Source organism: Pagrus major, chromosome 14 (genome assembly GCF_040436345.1).
Source record: "Pagrus major chromosome 14, Pma_NU_1.0".
Classification (NCBI taxonomy): Eukaryota; Metazoa; Chordata; class Actinopteri; order Spariformes; family Sparidae; genus Pagrus; species Pagrus major.
The window spans coordinates 16,895,784-16,912,122 of NC_133228.1; the positions used below are offsets into that span (position 1 = coordinate 16,895,784).

A 16,339-nucleotide genomic window follows, 5' to 3' on the forward strand; every position below is an offset into this window, starting at 1 on the left:
AAATGGTGTCACGACCTCACCGCTGTGTTCTGTCACTTCGGGAACGCTCGACAGCCAGTGGACCTCCGATAGCTTCCAGTCATCTACATATTAAAATTGTAAATTTGAAGACACACTTGAACCCAATGGTGGGATTTTTGAGCTTTCAAGAGATTTTAAGGACCGAGGGTCAGTTTGTGTCATCGGGGGTTGAGTGGAGGCGGTCGGGGGAGCGAGGAGAGGAGGGAGGCAACTGGGCGGAACTGCCTGTTAATTGAATGCCGGTTTGGATTACACAGATGACTGAACTTGGCATTATGATGGAGCAAGTTCATGTTCACCAATCACACATGTCCTGTGACATCACATAGGACACAGTGTATAGTTTCTTTTCAGGAGGCGGGAACACAGACCTGTTGTCTTGTTATAAAACAGGGAACCATGAGATCTGCTCACTGAACTGACAAGCTGATCATTGTATTGAATGCTTGTCCTCTTTGGTGAGTAATCGATATGGACTGTATCAAAAGAGACACACTGCACCGGGATGTTTAGCATACTGATATTTTAATGACATTTAGCTAGTGTACCACCAGAGTCAGAATGAACTGAAGCCTGTGCACGTACTGCAACAAAACCCACTCCCGTTTGGTTTGAATAGACATATATTTGACTGTGGATTAATCTGTATTATTATTATTTTAAATGTCAAAACTCTTATAGGTGTTGGTAACATTCAGCCACATCTCCCTCCTTCAGTTGCATCCACGTCACAAAACTGCTGTTGTTGGACTCTTCTGCCCACTCAAGTGGTTGCCAGTTTGTGGTTGCCAAGACTATTAATCTGTGACAAATCATGGATACCGATACCAACAGTGTTACTATACTATTACTAATACTATTGGCTGACAAACCCTGGAGCCACCTGTCAGAATTCTTACATGGACATAAACAAAACAATCATTTTGGACCTGACGAGCATTTTAAAATTATTGAATCACAATCATAAAAATGCTTTTAAGACAAAATTCTTTTTTTCTGTCCCTTTCTACAAGCTCTGTAGATGTATTATTCAACAAAAAAGAAAACCATTAAATATTATCAACATGACCTTTTTATAGACAAACAACTAATGGACGGATTAGTCGACAATGAAAATTATTATCAGTTACTGTTATCTCAGTCAATTGGGTGGTACAAAAACATTTAATAGCACCATAACAGTAAAATAACACATTCAGCAATGCATGGTAACATTTTGTTTGATTAAGATCAACAGTATTCTGGAGGATGTAACAATTTTGACTGTATTATACATGTTACACACTCTGATAATGTACTAAAATTCACCTTTTGTCACATGATAATTTGTTTATAGGTGTTAGGAAATTCACCTTCAGCCATAATACGGCAATGCTAAATCTGTGGGGCACTTACAATATAGGTAATTACAATATATAGGATTATAGGTGTACATTGTACGTAACTTTTACATTATTATTCATTTTTAAAACAAACAAAAAAATAAGGTAAAGACTAATATAACAACAACAAAACCCATAACAGGATTTCCACAAATACTTATGAAATGTGTAAACATTTATAAAAGTTTGTGTTATGATTTTTAAAAAAGTTGCTGTACAGACTGGTACAATTCAACCATCTGTGCACCATGATGTGCTGCAGGTCTGTGTAAGTGTCATCGCTGACCATCAAACTCCGCCGTGCTCCTCCATCATCATCTTCTCATTTCCGTTGTCCACGCTCCTGCTCGGCGGCCCCTGCGCCTTGAAGATGACGCCTTTACACAGCGTGAGAATCGGCTTGTGTGGTCGGGCCTGACGCAGAACGCTGGATGGTGTGGTCATGTTATTGCCATTCTGGTTGTGAGCAGAGAAGTGCGATCAAAAGTGTCACAAAAAGATATAAATTAGATATGAAAATGACTGATGCAACTTTTGAATTCACTCACCCGACACAAGGTGATCAAAATATATACTGGGATGCACATCAGTGGAGTGATGATAAGCAGACTGCCCAGTACGCTGCTCCACTTGCCAGGTGTATAACCATACACATCAAAATACGCTGGTTCTGCCAGGCTGTACAGCAGCATGAGCTAGGAGACAGGACATGGTGAAGTTAGAGGGCTTAGCTGTAACACAGTGGAATGATATTTGTCTTTAAGTGGATACTTTCACTGGGGGTGTTTATTGAAGGACAGTGCCAGTGTATTTCCATTTTTAAAGGGAAATGCCACTAATTTTAAACATTTCAGTGTGTTCACAGATCTTGGGGAGCACTCCCGAATATATGCAAATCCTGGCGCCTACATTACCCACAATGCAACTTGAGCCACTGAGTGACATCGCTGGAGGCAATTTATCAGATTACATGCAGCTTCCTCTGGAGCCACAAAGGCTTTTATACTACTGTTTTACATATGCAGCAGTACTCCACAAGACCTGTGAACACACTTTAATGTGTAAAACTGGTGGAGTTATCCTTTAAATACAGTGCAGGAATGAACAGACAATAAAGAGAAAATTTACAGGATTTTGAAGGCTTTTGTGGAACATTTGAAGCTGTATTAATTGATTTTTAACCACTTGGAGGGCGCACAACAAGCTGCAAACGCAACATATTGTCAACTGCAGTTATGGTGACAGCTTATTTACACATACAGCAGACAAAAGAGCAACATCAGGAATTATTAAAGGTAAATATCTGGCTCTTTAGCTTCTGAGGTATTTCACTTTCTTCACACACGTCTGCCTTTTGGCTGCGAGCGCAATGGCTTCATCATGCCGAAAAATGAGGTTTGATAAGAGCAAAACAAGTTGTGTGCCAAACCAAAACAAAGGGCTAAAAGACGTTAAAATGCTCCATTAGAGCAAAAGAAATGGTTTTAAGCGTTAATATGTAGACCACACTTTCTGGTTATGTACTGATCATGTCTGCAGTCGTGCAGCGAAGTGTGTTTTTTAAAACGCATTTTCAGGTAAAGGCAGCATTCCCTCCTCTTCTCTCCCATATGTGAGCTCAAGCATAATTACTGATGTGGCAAATATGTGAAACACTCATCAAAGATGAAAGGCCAGGAGAGGAGGGGAACAGGAAGGAGCAAAGATAAGGAGTGATGGTGGGCAGAAAAAGGTTTGGAAAATAATGAATACAAATGGAAACATGAGAGGAAATGGACATTAAAGCAGAGAGCCAAGTAGATGAATCAAGAGATGGGATGCAGGTGCGGGTATCTCACTCCACAGATGAGCGGCGTGATGAACAGCCAGCAGTACTTCAGCACGGGGAACGGTCGGTACCCGATCATGTCCTCGATGTTGTCATAGAAACGGTCCGCACCTGCAAAGTCAGGGAAGGGAGGAGTCGATCAATCAGAGGGAACAAAATGGTTTTAAAGGGAACGCTCTCAAACACATGGGGCTCTCGACTGAGGACACAATGAGATGGTGAAGCCTCAACTTTGTGACATCCAGTGGTATCAAAATACAGACTGTTGTTGTTGTTTATTGATGATATCAACCCTTATTATTTGTATTTTACGCTATAAACCTCTACTCCACTATGTTCACTTTATACTTGACTATATTTATCTAATAACTATGGTTAGTTTTCTCCATTAACTGCTGATTATGGACACCAAAAAAGTGCAATACCCTGTTTAAATCATGGTCACTCGCCAGAAAAAAGAAGAAAAAAAGACTGTTATATATATAACTACAATCCCAATCTACTGGATAATTTTTAGGAGACCTTGGGACAATCTCCAGCTGTGTTTGTGGCGACCAAACCAGATGTTTTAAGCCAAGACATGATCTTTTCCCGACCCTAACTGTATGTTTTTGTGCCTAACTTAACCAGAGCATAAGCACAGCATTGCCACAACATAAAATCAAAATTTGCAACTAAAAAATTCAGGTGCTTCACCTGAGGAGGAAAGGTGAGGTAAGGAGTGGATGAAGAGGAGATGGAGATGAGAAAGCTGCTCACCTTGAGCTGCCAAAGAGAGGAGGAGAAGAGGAGAACTATAGAAAGGAAGAGAGACATTAAAATACAGGAGGAAACCGTTACGAGGTTGGTCAAGTGCATGACCTGCCTGATGAAACAACATTCACAGATTGATTTCTGCAAATGGCCAATAACGGAATAAATCGTGGAACCTATTAAGGAGGCAGACACAGCTACGTAAATGACACAGTAATCGACCCTGAAACGAACTAGACTTACGTAGAGGAGGAAAGTGAACGGGCTCATTTCAATTTTGGCTCTGGAAGTTTCTCCACACTGACTCTGAAGAGGCAGAGAGGTCCAACGAATGGCTAAACAACTCAAACTGTGGAGAGGAAGCAGCTGCAGAAACTGATCCTTATCTCACTGTTCGCAGCAGAAGATATGGAGCTGGACCCTGGATCTATAGAGCAAGTGCTTTTGGAAAATAGAAATTCACTTTTCAGTGAACCAAAATTGAATACCAAGTTTAATACATGGATACAGGTGCTCTGAGAGTTGAGATGTTAAAGACAAATATGAGAACACAGGAACTCTCCACCCACGTGTTGTAATTTAGCCTGTAATACTGCTGATAATGAAGGTGTGGGAAGTGCTGAGAGCTCAGAGGATTTATCTAAATTTATGGCAGAGGAAATGGTAGATTAACATTTGTGGTACATGCAAAGGACGAATCCTGACGCATCTGAGGATTAAAAACATTTCTGTATACATATACAAACTGTATAGAAAAGGGAGAGGGAGAAAAATAGCATCAGAACACAGAACATGCCGGGAACAGAACAACCAGAGAAGAAAAAGGGAATGCAAAAGGAAATGTATGGAAGCCTGAAGCCCTCATATATCCTGTGTTTGTGTTTTAGTGAGGCAGAAAAGGCCTGTTTCAGATTTCTGACTTTACAGCAGAACTGTAACTGTTTGACAAAGTCACCATCTGGAGCTGTTGTGGCTGAATGAGTTATAGGTAAAGGACTCCCACTCAGGAGATTAGGGTTCATATTCATACTCTTATGTATAAGGTTCACTTATTATTTCTGGTTTTTTTTGTTAAAAAAAATTTGGTTATATTTAGGGAACAAAAATACTTGGTTTGGATTAGGGAACTAAAATATGTGGCTGGGTTTAGGCAACAATAATATTTGGTTAGGTTTAGGGAACTAAAATATGTCCTAATGGTGTGACTCACCGTACACCCAGGCGATGACTATGGTCTCCAAACAGGCAATGATGAAAAGAGTGATTCTACTGACCCCACACGTGTCAATTATATGAAAGAGGACTATCCCGCCCTGAAACATGAGCAGCAAACATGCAGGGAAAAAAGTCATGGCAGGCAGGAAGAGATTTTCTGTCAGAAAGAGGTTAAGCTTTGTTTTTCTTCTTGACTTCCTAAACAATATCCTTCCCTATACAGCAATTTCCTGTGACGTTCCCATATTTGACATAGGGCCACATTGTGAAAATAAACACTTTAATAACTGATGTACATAGTAGGCTATATTAATATACATATACAGTATATATAACTTAGTCTTTCTGCTGCTTACGTCAGTTAAGAGTGGCAGCCCCAGCAGAAAACAAACCACGGCAATGACCAGGACCAGTAGCTCTCTGGCGTGCGGCCTCCTCAGGCGACGTGGGAACATGTCGGTGATGGATGTGGCCAGGCTCTCCACACACACGAACTGTGAGTACAGAGCTAAAACCATTTAGCTTATTCGTAAATATGGCGTGAAACTGGAACACTTTATATGGTAACATACAATACCTGGGTGTCCAGGCCAAGGAAAAGGATCATGAGGAAGAAGACCACAGTCCAGAAGGATGAAAGCGGGATCATCGACAGAACCTCTGGAAAGCCTACAAAGACCATTTTGGTCCCTGTACAGAGCACATGAGTTCATCACATAGTAGTGTGTCACAATCTTCAAGACCAGGATTTAAAGTCCTTTCATACAACTTTTCAGAACAGGACAAAAAAGGTTGAGAAGTTAACTAGGAAAAGAAACAAAAACAAAACAAAAGTATAAAGAAAATATTTTAAAAACATGTCACTGACTACAGAAAAGAGACTTTCAAATGAAAATCTTCTAACTGTACGTGAACATAAGATGCCATCTGGTGGAGGTTGTTGGTTGTTGTCACCACTGCAAGAATTAAAAGCCACGATGCATCAGAGCTGCAATAACTATCAGTTCATCAATTAATAGCTGACTGTTTTGATATTAGGTTAATAAATTTGAGTCATTTTTTTGAATGCTGAATGCTGAACTGAATATATTTGGGTTTTTGGATCACTGGTTGGAGATAAAAAGTGATGAATTTAAAGATGTCCCCTTATTTTTCACTATCTTCATGCATTTTCAATAAATTGATTCATATAAAATAAAAAATAAAAACAGTTTGCAGCTGTTTTGAGACATTTCAGGACTGACATTTAATAGATAAACAATGAAAGCAGTCAAATGAAGGCTGCAGGTGATGAAAAGGGGAGAAATTAACTCACCAGCGCCAGCAACGTCATGCAGGGGGAGGCCAAGCGAGTGAGCCATGAATCCCAGAAAAGAGAACACAACCAAACCACCAAAGATACTGGTGGCACTGTTCAGACAGCATAGTGCCAAGCAATCCCTACAACAGACCAGAAACAAAAAAACAGAACACATGAATGTAAAACTGTAAATGTGATGACGCACTGACAGCAACTGGAGTGTCGGGACGCTGACCTGTAGCAGTTGTTGTTGTATTTGTTGTAGCTTCCCAGAGAGGTCAGCACTCCCTGACTTATGGCATAGGTGTAGACCACCTGAGTTGCTGCATCAGCCCAGATCTACAGGGTGAGAGATTGACTTTTGAAACATTCGAGAGGGACATTAAAGGGACAGTTCACCCCAAAAATCAAAGTATTTTCTACTGGTGGAGTGCTGAGTTGCAGAGTTTTGGAGATATCAGCCATAGAGGTGTCTGCCCAACCTAGGACAACAGGCAATTTGGTGGTGAGCCGACATTGTTACACAACCCGCATTAAACTTTCCATCAGCTTGTTTTTGTACAAAGCAATAAGAAATCTTTTGTCAGGTCGAAACAATTAGCCTAACTGCACAATAACAAACAGCTGTGCTTTACGCCAGAGTTAATAATGATATAATCTTAATAAAAGTGTGTTGAAATGTGCATTATACAAGCGTGCATCCTCTTGTTCATTCCATGTCGCTGCTTTAACAACATGTTACTGATCGTGCACCCTATGTGTATTTGTTTGAATTCAGGTTTGTGGGTGTAGGCGGCTTTGTTTACAGGAATGTCTGTCTGCGGGCCCTCGTTCTGACAGCATCTGGTTAACATTAGCGCCACACCACAGCGCTGTGAGCCTCGGCCCCCAAAAGAGAGAGCTGGCAAGGCTCCAAGGCGATGTATAGGCCCCTTACTCTGGCCCCATGGTATGTCAGACTTAACCCCAGCCTCGGGTCAGAAATGGTGGCGAAGTCCGTCTCAAAGGATCTTCTCATTTCACTGTGGACCGCGAGGAAGCAGTTGTGTCGTTACAAGCATGCGTTGTAGTAAAGGCCTCTCGGCTGCTCTGAATACAGATTCACACCATGCACACTGACACGAGGACAATAGGAGACACATTCAAGACCCCAGATGCAGAGCAGAGCTTGATTAAGATTTCCGCTGTGGTTGAAGGGAAAGCAGATACTTGCATGCCGAAGCAAGGCTCATTAGAAACAGATCTGCATTTAAGAGCATCTGGCATTGCTGGCATTGCATAACTCCGCTCTCTGACCCATAACTGCTTTCACCTGCTTTCGACATTACTTCAAATAATTTTCTCACGGTTTTTCTCTTCTGTTCTTTTTCATGATTACACTGTAAAGATTCCCGCAATGGTTCAGAGCTGGTGTGAGTCGATATATGAGTAGCCGTCTTTTTTGGGTTCTTACAGGGTGAAGCCACATTTTGCCTTCAAACAGGAAAAAGTTGGAGATGATCAGATACTTTAGTTGAGATGCATGATGCATGAGAAAGGAACACAGGAATCCAGACAATCTGAGAAAGACTGCAAACACAACTAATCAATTTTTTTTCATCGCGTGCCACAGAAGAAGAGGAAGTGACTCCTTCCAAATGACAAGTGTTGGGAAAGGGCAAAGGCCAAAGACCGCATAATGCTGATGCTACCCACCCAGCCAGCAGTAAAAGAGGATCTGAAAGACTGGTCCCTCGCACTCACTCCATCTGGAGACACCACAGGAGGAAAGGGGAAGGTAGCTGTGCATGAGTGAAACTGACGTCAAGGGCCCTTGCTTAAATGTGGCAGACAGCATGCTCAGCTAAAAAACAGACTGTGACTGTGGAGCCGTGAATACCTACTCCGTGTGATACTGTCAATTTGCTTGCACGTCTCCCGACATGTATGTACATGTTTTTACAATGACAGTGCCCATGTTGTGTACGTAGCAAAATGTACTTGCACCCAAGGGCATGTTGGTCTTAAAAGAGGTGTTGTCAGGTAGGCAACCTAGCTGATCGGCAGGGAGGAAGCGTATCAGTCCTGGTAACTCAAGCCTCAAGTCGGTATGTGTGAGCGGTTAAGGTGCACCAAAAACCAATAGGAGCGGGCCCTCATTGGACCGTGGCCTAGGCCTCCTGAGAAGCGCCTGACCGCTGGGAAGTCCATCACACAACAAGTCTCAGGGATTAACACGCCAGTGATCACATTTATACCCTGGAGCTGAGAAGAAACAGATGCGGTCATTGTGCGAGAGCATCCAGAACTCACCCTCCGTTTGATTCTCTATTCAGTTTAGAAATTACATCATTACGCTGAGTTAATAACAGGCTACTATCTGCTGTAAGACTGCAATACAGGGCTATACACATACATGATCTACAATCAATTCAGTTTCAGTTTAAAGCAAGTGATACCGACTTTTTATAAGGCGGATATATCCCCAAAATGTGTGAGAAATTCCCCATGGAGAGCAGTGTTTTTACTCATGTGTGATGATGTTACTGTGTACCCAAGGGGAAAAGCTTTCTTTGACAAGCTTCTCAGTGGGGAAAAAAAAAGGATCTTGGTTTGCTTTTCTTGTTAAGACTCTGTCTTGGGACCGGAAACAGGAGTCAAGGCAAAGAGATAAGGAGGGAGGGAGGGAGGGGATGACAGTAACAGGACACTGCATTCATCCTGTTAGAAGAGAGAGTAATCCAACAGAAAGACAGAAGTATTGTGAAATAAAGAGACAAATGATGCCTGGGTTGGTTTTTAGGCCAATGTTCGAAGTTTCAAGACTCTTTCTGCAATGTTTACTTTGGAGCGCTGTGTATTGTGTTTCAACAGCAAACATTATGTTTAATGACGGTGAGTTCTTACTCCTATACGTGCGAGCCTTCCCACGTCAGGGTAGAGGTAAAACTTCAGTCCCTCCCAGGCTCCTGGAAGAGACACTCCACGGAAGAAGAGGATGAGCATCAACAGGTAGGGGAACGTGACAGTGAAGTACACCGCCTGCACACACGTGGATGCACACAAACAGACAATTGAATGACCATAAATCAAAATCAAAAATGTATCATATATGTGTATATTAATAATCAAGCTCAGAATCAATCATTCATTTTTGATTGCCCTTTATTAAACCTACAATCCGGGTTGCAAGTTGTATAAATGTAGAAAATCAGACAAATTATTGTCATTTCACCACTTCCTGATTGATCAGCAACTGAAAAGACTGTGGATAATGATAATCCAGAGGGCTATCGGGCCATATTTCAAGGTAAAACAACATATTTGATTGCCTATTAGGTTCTGCCCGACAACAACTAACAGCTAGCTAACGTTAGCGTTCAGCCACTTCCTTGCTAACATTACTGTTTGATGGTGAACGCACATCTTGGACACGTTTATTTAAGCCTGTAAGTGAAACGCAGTGCATGTAATCAAACGGAAATGTTAGCTTGGAAGTGTTTGAACGCTAACGTTAGCTAATGAAACATGTTGTTTTACCTTGAAATGAAATGACTACACTAAATGAATGAATAAACTCAGGTTTTGTCCTTCTTTGTTGGTACTCGCATCTGTGATTGAGGCAGATTCCCAACAATTTTGAATGGCGAGCCCTTAAAATGCATTAAAATTACATTCCAGGTTTTTTTTTTCTGTCCTATAGCTTCAATTATCTTTTGACCCCCTAAATTTATCGTGCAACCTCTGGGAGGCCTTGTGACTCTCAGATTGGAAAACCACTGCATTAAAAGGAATGCATACCAATATATAGGGGATAGTACTGTATATGTATCCTATTAAAAGGAGTACTCGCCTTTCCTGTAGATCTGATTCCCTTCCAGACGCAGAAGTAACACATAATCCAGGCGATCAGGAGACACAAAGCCACATCCCAGTGTACATTACGCAGGGTCATCTCATCTGACATTTTCAACACACGGTTACTGCGGAGGGAAAAGATCAGATACGTACTGTATATAAACACAGAACAATGGCTGAACAGATGTGCAGAGCATTTTGTTTCTTCTTTTTGAAGAAATAAACACAGCCCACTTTAAATGTGTCATCTCCACTTAGTGTGTCCACGAGGGTGGAAAAATACAGCAAGCATCTGCGTCATAAAATACAGATGTTTAAATCTGCTTTAGTTTATTTTGGACTCCGGCTTCAGTTTATATAATGAAAGCTGCTCGGATAGGAGCACATATTGTTCTCATTATGCAGCTTATGTAGCTGAGCCGTTTCCCAATATCTGTTCTTACACCGGATCATGTGAAGAGCAGCAGTTTCCAAATATCTAAAATAATAAAACAGGGAGGCAAAATGCTTCTAATCAAAGTTGGCGGTGGAGTTAGGTGGTGTGATCGGTCAGCCGTGATTTCTGAGGAATGTAACTGGCTCGTTTATGGTGCTGTGTTCGGGTGGCCTCTGTCCACCTCTTGTTGGCACCAATAACATCACGTTCACTCAGCACCCCCGAGAGTACAGATTACTTTTAAGTCGTCTTGGATGCAGTCTTGGAAGAGTTATTTCCCAAGAATGCTCCACCCGAGGATGAGCACATCGGGGAGGACAATATAGCTGTCAGAAGTCATGTTTTAAGAAGGTAAGTGTGTGTGTGTGTGTGTGTGTGGTTCTCACGTAAAGAACTCCTCCTCCGGTGACTTGTGGTCAAAATAATTCCTGGAAAACAAAAATATACAGACCGTCAGACAGAAGTTTTGATTTTCTAAACGATATCACACAGGTTACTAATCAGTAATGTTTAAAGGGATGTCGCTGTTTTTTTTACTGATAATTATCACTTAAATATGTTTATCTACTTTCTTGCTGAGAGTCAGATGAGAAGGTCGATACCACCGGGTCGATCTGGTGGATGAAACAGTCCCAAGCCCAACTGATACTGGACTTTTGAAGCAGATAGTGATATTGATTTTTGGGCAGCATTAAGGTACATGACCTCCGCCTACTATGACAAATTATTTGGATTATTTACACAACTTGTGTTATCAACATGATATCAATATTTCATTTCTGAATATCACAGCTATCGCCAATACACCCCAACTTTAGACAGAGTCAAGCTAGCTGTGAGCTAGCTAAGCCAACCATCTGCTGGCTAGAGCTTCATGACTGTATCAGGGTAGTATGAAACTTCTCATCTGACTCTGAAGCAAATAAGCTTTTTTCTCAGAACTTCAAACTACTACTTTCTCATGGTGTTTTTCTACCATATGACATTTGTTTTCAACCATTACTTTGCTATTAACGCCAGGTTAGTCATTCAGATTTATAGTAGTTCTTTTCATCGTCCCACGGCAGCCATCAATAGTGTTTTTATAACAGCAACAGATGTCAGAACCTCCTGCTCTGAACACATAAAAGCACGGGTGTGTCCCCATGTTGCTGCATCTACTAGAGCCAATACTAACTAATTTTTCTTATCAGTCGTATTAGGAATTCCTGCTGTGCATTTAGTGTGTCACAACATTATAAGTTGTCATAGCTGACCTGAAACAGCTTGATAATAACTTACGTGTAATTGAGGTTGTCAGAGTAGTCAGTTGTGGTGGTGATGTTGTGAAGGAATGACCAGTCTGAGTCAGGCTGAAACAAACGGGGGTCAGTGGTGGCGCTAAATGCAGTGAAACATGACTCTAAGAGGTTGAGGAAGAAAGAGAGAGGAAGAAGAGTTGGATGTTAAAATGTTCAAAATGTTAATTCCTCTTGTGCACAATGCTAATCAAATACAGACGTGTAGAAACAAGCCAGCGGTGATTCAACACAAAGCCGATCTCACCAGTGTTCCACCAGTTGTCACATGTGGTCCAGGGCAGCGGGCTTTTGAAACTGTTATACAAGTAGAAGATAACCCAGGCCAGAACCACGATGTAGTAGATGTTCGTATACATCACAACCACTTGGGTCGCCATCCCCAACCCTGCGGGGAACAATGAGTTTTCACACAATGAGTCAAAGTTTCTTAATCTTCTGTGTTATGCAACAGTTACAGCTAAGAGCAACCAACAAACGGTTGGTTGAAGTTACCAGACTCCAACACTGACATATACGAACATATGTGCCATCACCAAAGTAAGTTTAGAGGTGCAGTATGTGAGGACTTTACTTCAAAACATTCAAAAATTAACTAAAAATATCAACAGAAGGCGGTCAAAGAAGCTCCTTTGCTCGTGGTGTAAACACCAACACTCCCCTGGTAGTCCGGCTAGCTGCACTGCTAACTGAGCTGACAAGCTAACAGTAGCTACAGTCCTGGATGTATAAAAAGAATACAGTTAGCAGTTTCTCTGGTGATATGCCGCCCCTATTTGTTGGAAGTATGAATTTAAGGTGACAAATTCTTATGTATTGCACCTTTAAAGGAGACCTATTGTCTGCACCGCAAGCTCACCTCTTCCACAGAAAACACTGCTCCTTAAACGCCTCGTCAAAGTCCCGCATTTCATTCTGTCACTTTGTGACATCACACTGCGTCACCATGTCATACATTTGCGTAATTTAGGCCGAGCAGCTAGTTTGACATGTAAGAATTAATTTAGCACAGCTGCTCTGTCGTTGTTAGTGTTGCTGGGTCAGGCGTGTGTGAGCTGACCAATCACAGCAGACTGAGTATTCAAGGGGCGGGGCCTTAAAGAGACAGGAGCTGAAACAGAGCGGGTCAGTGTAATCCCCGTCTTTGTTTCTGGGCAACATTGCCTGTCTGAGATTACGATAATGAAGAAAACAAGCTTGGCAGGGGATGCACAAGGCAGCTATTGTTAGTGGAGGTGGTAAAAAATGCTGCGCCAAATTTTAAAAATAGCTTTTAAACTCAGAGAATGTCTCTACAAGCTTTTTAAAAGGGTTGATGTGGCCTCTCTGTTTCAAGGGATCTGGAAGTGTCGTCAGTGGATGATATAAGAGCATGCAAACAGCTGTGGTTTTTCATAAACAATGAAAAACATGCATTTCCTGCACGTCAACTGACAAACTCTTGTGCAACAGCTACAGCTGTCTGTCGGAGCCTTGTTCTCACCCTCAAACATGGGGCATATCTTCCTCCAGGCGGTCACCCCGCCCTCGCTGGTGTACTGGCCCAACGCCATCTCCAGGAAGAACACAGGCATGCCACAGAAGAAGAGGAAGAAAAAGTAAGGGATGAAGAAGGCACCTGGAAATATGAATAGACATGACGAAGAGTCACATAGTTGAGATGGAAGGCAAATGTTGGCAGATACACTCATATCAAAGCAGCTACAAGGAACTTTAATTCTTTTGATTCTGGCGCCTCCTGTGGACAAAAGTGGGATGTGCAACACAACCTCGCCCTCATGATTAAAATACTGTTTTTCTTTTTTTAACGCAGCTGTTTGCAGGATGTACATCAATGAAGTAATGTACTTTTTTGTGGCTCTGTAATATGTAATATGACAATGAAATAAAGTGTTTTAATGCTGTACCACTAGACTACAGAGCTGTTTCTTTCCTCAGGCTTTTTTTAGGAAGCTTTTGGGATTTTTCAGTTGGATTTTGGATTATTGCAAAAAAAAAAAAAACTGGAGTCGGCCTGTAAAAACGGACACGCGAGTTGATGAGTCTCCGTATCTATCTAATCTATTCCCGGGTTTTAGGACTCTTGATTTATCCTCAGCACTCCGCCATAAAAAATAGTTAATAGTTTAGACTTTTAAATCTCATTATTATATATTTTTTTATCCAGTACTTAAGGCTTTTATCTCATAATATCAATTTTCTATCTCATAATTACATTTTTAATCTAATCATTTTGACTTTATATCCCATAATTATTACCTTAATCTCAACATCAATTTTGCATTTTAATCTCATGTTTTTTTTTTTATCCCATACTGATGACTTTAATCACATAATATAAACTTTTTTACGTCATAATGTAAAAAAAAAAAATCTGATAATTTTAAGCAATAATCCCCCATACATCTACACTCCTCTCCCTCACCTCCTCCATTCCTGAAGCACAGATATGGGAAGCTCCAAAGATTTGAAAACCCAACTATTTGTCCTGCCACGGAGAATATGAACTCCATTTTGTTGGCCCATTTCCTCCTCGGGTGACCCCCTTCCTCAGGAATCCCATCATCTGGCTTGGGGTCTCTATCAGGAGCCCCTCTGGCTGCGTCTTCAGTCATGATCTCTCAGTCTGTTGTAGAAACACAAGTACATGCAGATCATGCCAGCAGCTCTCCTCCATATGCACATATAGAGAGGAAGCTTTCACAATTTTTAATTGGCAGTCGTCGTATTTATAGCTCTCTCTGCAGCAGATTAAAGTCAGAGGCTCTGACAAAACAACCAAACGCCCAAATGCAAATGACTTCAAATAAATGATCGATTAACTGACTGAACTGAACATCAACATGATCTGAAAGCATGCAACTCACCCGTGAGCAGCTTGAAGTTGGCTCCGACAGTGAAATATCTCCACTGACTGACTGAGCGAAGTTTGAAGAAAGGCTTTATTCTAAAGTGGGGTGTGTCCTGCAGGATACAACACACACACACACACGCACACACACACACACACACACACACACACACACACACACACACACACACACACACACACACACAAACTGGCTGTCCACATGAACAAAGCCTGACGACACCACGATGTTAAATACTAAAGACTAAAGACCAAGAAAAAAATATATAGGCTATATATTTGCATTGTAAGTCCTAACTATGGGCTTAAAGAATCGAAATGATGAGACAAATGTTGACTGTTTACCTCATAATCATGTCTTTTCTCTCATAATTTAAATTTTTTATGTCGTTATTACGATTTTGAATCTCATTATTTTGACTTTTATCTCGTAATGTTCCCTTTAATCTTAATTTAGAGTGAGTTTAAATTTCACAATTATGACTTTATTCGGAATATTTGTACTTTTTTATCCCAAACTTGTGATTTTTATCTCATAATTTCAATTTTTTATCTCATGATTACGATTTTTTTAATCCCATAATTTTGACTTTTAAATCTCATTATTATGATTTTTTTTTATCCAATACTTAAACTTTTTATGTCATAATTACAATTTTTTAACCTGATCATTTTGACTTTTTATCTCAAAAGGATTACTATAATCTGGGTATGTATAGTTGTATAGTGTACTTTTGATACTTAAGTACATTTATTGCCAGAAAATGACTTTAAAAATGACTTAAGTACTTTGCTACTTATGATACTTATAAGACTTTTACCCAAGTACGGAAGCCCTAAAGGGCCATGCATTCATACATTTTATTTCCTCCGTTTTCCCGTGATAACGAGTTAATTACATTTGTTTTCTCGACATCTCGAGTTATTATCTCGAAATAACAACTGCCGTTTTCCTGAGAAACGGGATAATTGTCATGAGATGAGAAACTTTGTTTTCCCGAGATAACGATATAATTAATTCGAGATCTTGAGAAAACAAAATGAAAGTGTAGTATATTAAATCATCGCAGGAAACATCATTCAGTGTAGCATTGTCAGAGAAGCAGGAGCATATCGATCACCGCGTCACATATCTTTTCAATCAAGGCCTGACACAGGCTGAAATAGCATTATGCCTTGCTATTACAGATAATATACACATTAATGTGCATAACCTAAAAAGACGGTTAGCAAGGCTTCAGCTATATCGGCGGTGCAATCTAAGTGAGCCTGATGTCGTCGTTAACTACATAGCTGACCAGCTACGAGGTCCCGGGCGTCTCCATAATCTCAGGCCTATAATATCACAGTCATTATCTCGAGATCTCGAATTAATTATATCGTTATCTCGGGAAAACAAA

The 16,339-nt window shown here is 40.8% G+C and overlaps 1 protein-coding gene across 1 annotated transcript; it reads right to left on the bottom strand.

Annotated features, from left to right (window-relative positions):
* Positions 1-527: 527 nt before the first annotated feature.
* Positions 528-14,995, bottom strand: LOC141008102 (sodium- and chloride-dependent betaine transporter-like). Its single transcript, XM_073480315.1, has 16 exons — positions 14,938-14,995; positions 14,496-14,696; positions 13,554-13,688; positions 12,318-12,458; positions 12,054-12,174; positions 11,159-11,200; positions 10,332-10,461; positions 9,386-9,520; positions 6,735-6,838; positions 6,515-6,639; positions 5,777-5,889; positions 5,556-5,693; positions 5,195-5,297; positions 3,242-3,342; positions 1,952-2,098; positions 528-1,859 (listed from the first exon to the last, which is right to left on the bottom strand). Exons 2-16 carry the CDS (start codon positions 14,683-14,685, stop codon positions 1,692-1,694), a joined length of 1,893 nt encoding a protein of 630 aa, XP_073336416.1. The 5' UTR covers positions 14,686-14,696; positions 14,938-14,995; the 3' UTR covers positions 528-1,691.
* Between the last annotated feature and the right edge of the window lie 1,344 nt (positions 14,996-16,339).